Raw genomic sequence first — 7970 nt, 5'->3', positions numbered from 1 at the left:
CAACCAAGGTGTAAATCAGAGAGAGAAGCATACCTATAGCAGCATAAATCTGGAAACAACCATATTAGTACAGGGAACCACACAACCTTGTATATGGATAGTAAATGTTCTAGTCAAAGTTCAAGACCGGCCACTAACCCAGACCACACAAAGATAATGTTCAGTCACACTTTGTGGGTTTATATATGCGTCTGTCTGTCTGTCTTTTTTACAGGAATCCCCCATGTAGTCTTGATGACTAATGTGGACAGCTGTTGTCCTTCGGTGAAGGAATACCTGGACAAAATCTACTTCAGCAAGAAAATTAAGATAGCAGTGAGTTTTTTTGTTTGTGTAATCATAACATAACCTGAGGTGCTGAATTTGACCTCAGACAAATTAGATTGTAGTCGTAGTAAGGGGTCATACAGTGGCCATACCTTTTATAGTCAATGCTGAAAACAAGCACTCTAAGTAGCATACAGCTCATGATACTATGACTAGCTGGCCTGAACAATCTCTGTTCTCTCTCTGAACTCTGAACACAATACTGACACTTTTCCCTATTGAGTTTGTGGTGTACAAATATGGCAAGTGAAGAATGAAAGCAAACCTTAGTTGGCAAGATTGTTTTGGCTCACTGTGGAGAAAATAATATGTTTTAAATAAGTAGGAGCATGTCAGGTACCCATTTCCAGACGTGACAATGTAGAACAGTTATTCAGTGTCTTTTGTTAGTGTATAATTGTACCAATCAATTTTCAATATAGACAGAAGAGGTAAAATTACCTTTAGGTGTGTTGACCAGTAAACTGTGCTCTGCACGCTCTGCGTGTATCTGTGCGTTTGTGTGTGTTTTAGATGCAGAATTGTAATATCAAGCTTGGTGTTCCCATGAACCGTATCTTCCCGGTGAAGAACTACCATGAAGAGAACAGCTTGGATAAGAATATGGACTGTTTGATCCTGGATGCCCTACAAAACATTGTCGACTTTGCCAATGATTATGTGATTGAACAGATTGAATAGAGATAGAGGATAGGGGAGTTATTTCATGCTTTCTTACTACACTCAACTTTTCTTATCACTCAGCCTTGGATAGTGCTGTAATCTTGCTTTGCTTTTCATTTCTATACACAAGCGTTGAACTGTTAGACAGTTGACTTATCCTACGATAAAATGTGGGATAGACTAGCAAGTCAGGTGACATGCTGCAGCGTTCATGTCTGCAGCCTATTCCTTGTTTGGGACTCTTATTCTCCCATGTCTTGTTTTCCTGTTGCTTGTGTCACTTCCTGTTAAACCATATGTTTACTTCCTGGTTAACATGTGATTAATGTTCTGTGTACTACATACTTGATACTTGTGGTGGAAAAGATCTGAATGACAACTCAATAATCTGTGTGTGAAGAAAATCAACAATCAGTATAACCACAATGACAAACTAGTAAACTTCTAAAAAGCATTTACACTATTGAAATTATTTAGATTATGTGCATTCTGTTTAAATGTGCATCAAGTATAACAAACATACTGATGTGTGAAATGTATTAAGAGGAGTATCAGGGGAACTATCCGCACGCTGGTTGTACCACCCCACTGTCTCCCAAAGGCTAGTCATTTTTAACCTGGAATCATGCCGTTTCTCCCCCATGGGCTACTCTAGTATACCAGGAGCTATTCAGTTTCCAGGCCCAACTAAAAAATGACACATGATCCATGGGAAAGGGCCAAGGAAGATTGAGTGAGACAAGAGGGTTCATCAGGTGTATAAGAAGGGAATGCAAAACTCTGTCTCGAGTCTTGCTTAGGTTTATGCTGTTGGTATTGGTATTTTTGCTCCACAATCTGCCTGTCTTCTGAAGTTTTGAACACCAAGAACAACCAGTTTCAACCAGAGAATATTATTACAAACAATATATACAATTATTAATATTCATTACAGAGAATATTATGTTTCAAAAGTCTATGAAGGAACTCTATGAAGGTAAGGAAAACTCGTCAGTGCAAATGTCAGGATTGTGCAGAGGTGTAAAGTAACGAATTACTTTTACTCACGTTACTGTAATTGAGTAGTTTTTTTGTGTACTTTGTAATTTTTAAGTAGTTTTTTAAATCGGTAATTTTACTTTTACTTAAGTAGATTTTGACTGAAGTATTGTACTTCGCTACATTGGAAATTACATCCGTTACTGAGTAAAAAAAAAACATAGTTCAAGGCAGGAATCGCGCATCACAATGCTCACTGCAGTGGTGGATGCTGCATAGAGTGGATGATGGAGTCGATGCAAGGCGCCAGTACGGTGCCCAGTTACGAGAGATAGATATGGAGGAAGCTGATAGTGCGGACTACCAACAAGCTGCGGACCACCAACAAGCTGAAGCACCGAACTTTCCGCCAGTTGAAATTAAAGAAGATGAAGAAAACCCGTGGCCACATCTCAGCAAGCAGTTTGCCTTCCAACGTAAAAGAGGCAACAGCTATATGCTGTGTAAACTGTGCCTAATCCGTCAGTCAGAACTTTCTGCTTATACAAATTCATCTTCAAATCTGCGCAAGCATGTGTTGGTAAGTACAGTATTTGTCCCTTTCCATTGGTAGTTCAGACAGCGTTTTTGTCATTTAGTTAGCTTTGCTCCATTAAGCAAAATATGCGTTTCATGGCACTAGTAGGTAGTAGCCTAATTTTGGCTAGCACTTGCAACCGACCTGAGTATGCTAACGTCGACAGCTTTCATCCAATAGACTAATAATACCATTCCTGTCTTCCATTCGTTTCAGGTCATAGAATTATTATGTTCAGTCTCTCATATTGTGTTAAAAACTGCAGATCAGTCATCAGCAATGAAATACACCACATAAACTGATATTAGGCTAATCATCTGCCTCCCATGCCTTGAAACAGAACAATGTGAATGCGCACACCATCGTTTTCAGACAGTTGGACAAGTCAATGTGTATGTCGTTATCTGCAATTTATCACGATGTTTAGTCAGATATTGATTGTCAAGTTATCAGGGGTTTTTTAACTTCTGCCCAAACTTGAAAAAGGCCTTGGCCATCAACAGGGTTAAAATGGTAACGACTCTGACGGTTTCTTCATTCTTCTTTGTTTTATTTGAGTTCAAATACTTCTTTAATGCAACACGTCTTATCAGGTTGAAAACCTTTACAAGAAACAAAACATAAAATACAGCACTCCATCAAATACACAAACAACAGTGCATGTAAACTACCACAAAACTCAAACACTAAAGCACACTTTTGCAATAGATTACCAGATAACATCAAACATTGTCTTACCAGTAGCATCCCTGGTAGTGGCCAGCAGGTTAAGTCCCCCATTAGCAGTCACCATATGCTTTCCAAACACTCACACTACCTGTGCTTAAGTGACTTGACTTCCTGTATTTCCTGTCATGAGGACCACTTCCTGCTTCACAATAAAAGTTGTATTTTCAAAACAAAAGTCCCTTCCCGGTTACAATCTGACAGCACACCTCCCACTTGAGCTCCTGGTGCCAGAACCCAAGGAGGTCACGTCACTCTTCTCTGGAGCGTGCCACTTGCTCCTTACAAAGAGATTCGGGCCTGCCAATTGACACCACTTCTTCCAGAACTTATTCACCTCCGACTGGATCACTCTCAGCCTTTTGTAGGGGTAACCCTCAAACTGGAAGTCTCCTGGGTCTCCTCTCAAGCTCGCCCCAGCAGGAGAGAGTTTGGAGTGAAATCCTTCTGCGGACATGTCACTGACAATGTCAGTATGAATGGCTCTGGATGCCATGCAACTGAACACGATACCCCACACCTTCAGCCTCACTCTCTTCTTCACCTCATCTTTCACTTCATATGACCCCTCTTCTTTTGAGGGTGATGCCTCCCACTTTGATTTCTTTGGAGTCTGGTTTTTAAGGCCTAGCCAGCTATCAGCAGCCCGTCTTACCCAAGCAACGACATTCACCAGCCTGGACAAGCAGCTAAATCTATTGACCTCCAAAAGATTTTTGAAGGCTGAGTTTGAAAGTGCTACTCTCAGCACAACTTCACCCTGTCTCATTTCTGGATCAGTTCCCGATGCATCAGGGCAGACAATCAGGTGGGTTGGGTCAGTATCATTTTTTTCAACAGAGTCTTCAGCTTTGGTGTGGTCCTGGGTGGTGACCCCTCGGCATCTCTTCACTTGACCTCTTGTCATTACTGCTGAAAAGGCCTTCCTCTGCAGCTTACTGATGCTGTCCCTGGCGTCAGTTACCACTTCCTCAGCTGACTGACTTGGCAGGACAAATGTTTTGTGCGTCTCAGAGGGTGTCCTCGTCGTGGTGTCTGCTACTCCCCTTTCCTGCCTCCCACTTTGCGTAGACTGGACCCATGGCTTCAGAGAAAATCCACCTGCTTGCAGAATTTCCTCAATCTCCTTGGTCACTTTGCTCAGTCTGTTTGCATTATTGTGGGATGTTAGGACATCATCTGTGTAGCTGTCTTCCTCCAGTATCCTTCGCGCCTCCTTGCACTCAAGGACGTCACGGTGAGTTGCAGCTGTATGCCTAGCTTCACCGATGGTGTCTTGCATGTGAACTGTCTTGGTCATGAAGGGGACCTCAGCAGGGATCTCCTCATATTTGATGGCAGCTGTTCTCATAGAACGAGCAAAGTGTGTCTTTGACTCATGTGCCGTCATGTTTACTTGCTCAAACAGATCAGGGTGCGCTCCGCCCACTGTCTTTCCAAGAGGGCTCTCCCACAAGACGAGATCTCCAACAACTTTCACCCTTTGTGGGGCAAGTCTCCCTTCTCTGTGACTTATGAGCAACTCAATCTGCTCAGGTCTCCTCAGCTCCTCAGGTTCAACTTCTGGGAAGAATCTCGTCAGCTCTTCAGGCTTGACAGCTCGGTGAACTTTGGCGATCTCCTTCAGCCCATAACAGATTAGTTCATGGGCCCTCTCAGTTCCCTTGGAGGTTTTGATTCGAACTCTGAGGAGGTATCTTCTTGTGGCTACTTTGGTAGCCATTCCACCCACTCCATGCACAATTAGTGTGATCTTCTCACTCCTAAGATTCAATCTTTTGGCTGCTTTATGAGTAATGTAGTTGGTGTCTGAAGCCAGATCCACCAGGGCTCCGATTTTTTGACCTGCATTAGCGGTCACTTCCATTAACATCATAATGACGGGAAGTTCTCTCAATCCACTTTCTTTGAGGAGGCTCACCTGGTTCTTAGCTGGACAGCTGACGTTCGACGAATTATTGGTGAAGGCCTTCCTGCACCTCTCAGCTAACTCGGGGGTAAGTTCACCCAAGAATCTCTTCTGTTCCTCAGTTAAGTTCTTTTTGTCTCTGTCATCTGTTTGAGGTTTCTCAAGTTCACGCCTCTTGCTGTTCCCTCTTGGACAGAGAAAGAAGTGGTGATCTGAGGAGCCTCTCTTTTTGCAGTCTACATTCCTGCACAGGTAAGTGTCTCTGCAGCCATCATCATACTCATGACACCCTAAGCACTCCCTGCATGCACCAATCCTTTCCACAGCAGCTTCCTTTTCTGATAACTTCAGAGCCCTGAACTTTTTGCAGAAGAAAATCCTGTCCTTATGTTTCTCATCCCCACAGATAATGCATCCATCCTCAGCATCTTCACCCTTTGTGGCTTGAGTTGAGGCATATTTTTTGTTAAATGTCCTTTCTGCTTTGTCTGAACTCTCTGGCTTGTCTGTGATTTGTAGGTGCTCTAGCCTCTCGAAGATCTCCTCTTGCTTCTTCAGAAAAGCTAATAGCATGTCAAAGTGCTTATCTTCAGTGACATCATTGCTGGGATCCACCATGAACATCAGCCAGTCCTTCTTCAAACCCTCAGGAAGCTTGCTCTCTAAAGACCTCACCACCAGTGGGTTTTTGATGGCGCCGGTACTTCCTAGGTCTGTGAGGTCAGCGAGAGCTTTTCCAATGGTCTGAATAAGGTCTACTACTTTTCTCGGCTGATTTCCTCTGACTGGCTGAATCTTCTCGAGCTCATCAACAATTTCTAGAGCAATGGCACATTTGTTACCATACCTATTTGCCAGCACTCTGAAGACATCATCAGCTGTGCTGTAAGTCGACAAGCGGAGATCTTTCACAATCTTTTCTTCCACACTATCAAGAAGCTGAATCTTTTTTACCTCTGGCGAACCGGTTGGCTCTCCCTGCTTCTGAAGGCTTTCCCAGTCTGTCCTCCAGCGGTGGAAGTCTCTTTTGCAGCCGCTAAACGTGGGCAGTTTGGTTGGTTTAATTCTCACTACTGGTATTGTCGGTCCAGTGTGTTCTTGTTTAACGCCAGTGCCTTGCTTCTCCACAGATATTCTCCGGGCTCTGGCAAATTCACCTTTTCTCATGTCTAGCTCATTGTAAGCTACTCTCAGCTCCCTGCTTCGCTTTCGAAAGTCTCTTTCCTCTGCTGCAGGAATCCATGACTCCCAGGCTGCGAATGCGTCAGATGTTTCTTTAATCAACTTTCCCACTACATTATGTTGGATTTCAAATCCTTCACAGTTACTGCTTTCCACAGGTAGTCCATATGTATGCCTACAGGCTTTTTCTGCTTCTTCAAAAGCAGCCTCTAGCATCTCTGATCCATATCTGCTCCACAGGTTGGTTTGAACAATCTGCTTTACGTCATTGAACTTTTGCTCACATTCACTGCCGTATTTACTTAGGTCTGCATCTTGCTCCAGACTTAGCACATCATCTTTACCATCTTCTTTGGCTGCTAGCTCTGCTTCTAACCCAGTCCTGTAGTCATCGTTGGCCTCAATAACTTTCCTTGAATCGGCAGAGAGCTTTGCAAATTCTTGTCTGAGTTCTAACTCAGTTAAATAGCCTGCTTTCCGACTGAGATAGTTAGCTTGCTTGGTTAAGGAGGTCTTTGCAACCATCCTGTATTTCTTAAGCTGATCCAGTGTTTTGCCGAGAGCTTCGGCTGCCATCTTGAATGTGATTTCTCTTTAACTTCCAACTTATTTATTTAGGTTAACTGATTGGGTTCCCAATGCCTCTTGAATAGCCTTGCTGTCTAGCAACTCTCCTCTGCATCCACACTCTGGACTCACTGAAGCCAATAATCTTCTAGTCTTGATGCAGCTCTTTGGTTATCAATCAGCTTTGGTTTTCAACTGTCAAGTTATCAGGGGTTTTTTAACTTCTGCCCAAACTTGAAAAAGGCCTTGGCCATCAACAGGGTTAAAATGGTAACGACTCTGACGGTTTCTTCATTCTTCTTTGTTTTATTTGAGTTCAAATACTTCTTTAATGCAACACGTCTTATCAGGTTGAAAACCTTTACAAGAAACAAAACATAAAATACAGCACTCCATCAAATACACAAACAACAGTGCATGTAAACTACCACAAAACTCAAACACTAAAGCACACTTTTGCAATAGATTACCAGATAACATCAAACATTGTCTTACCAGTAGCATCCCTGGTAGTGGCCAGCAGGTTAAGTCCCCCATTAGCAGTCACCATATGCTTTCCAAACACTCACACTACCTGTGCTTAAGTGACTTGACTTCCTGTATTTCCTGTCATGAGGACCACTTCCTGCTTCACAATAAAAGTTGTATTTTCAAAACAAAAGTCCCTTCCCGGTTACAATCTGACAGCACATTGATAACGATAAGTGGTGGCTTTGCAACGTGCACGTCTTTCATGTTCATGCTAAGGGGTCCCGGTTAGCAAGAATTGAGGATTATGAATTGTGATGCACGTAGAAATAAAAAATAATGCTATAATTCTGTATACTGTAGGTCTGTCATCTCAAGTAGCTATTTATAGCTATTTCTGTGTTATGATGCACTCTTGAATCTTGATGGCAGCTCAATACTTAATTGTCAGAAATGTTGTTTGTCATTCTACAGGTCTAGTCTATGTCAGACAACACCTTGACCGGATGTTGGAGGCTGGAGCAAGTTGGACAACATTCATCAGATGAAGATGATTTATTTTCCTCAATGAAG

At 42.7% G+C, this 7970-nt stretch overlaps 1 protein-coding gene across 1 annotated transcript; it reads right to left on the bottom strand.

The window, feature by feature from the left end:
* Nucleotides 1–3461: 3461 nt before the first annotated feature.
* Nucleotides 3462–7463, bottom strand: LOC122128812. Its single transcript, XM_042703648.1, has 2 exons — nt 7425–7463; nt 3462–7288 (listed from the first exon to the last, which is right to left on the bottom strand). Exon 2 carries the CDS (start codon nt 6936–6938, stop codon nt 3462–3464), a length of 3477 nt encoding a protein of 1158 aa, XP_042559582.1. The 5' UTR covers nt 6939–7288; nt 7425–7463.
* Between the last annotated feature and the right edge of the window lie 507 nt (nt 7464–7970).

Source organism: Clupea harengus, chromosome 24, assembly GCF_900700415.2.
Source record: "Clupea harengus chromosome 24, Ch_v2.0.2, whole genome shotgun sequence".
Taxonomy (NCBI): Eukaryota; Metazoa; Chordata; class Actinopteri; order Clupeiformes; family Clupeidae; genus Clupea; species Clupea harengus.
Note: the sequence above shows the minus strand (reverse complement) of the source record. Positions and strands in the feature narration are given on the sequence as shown.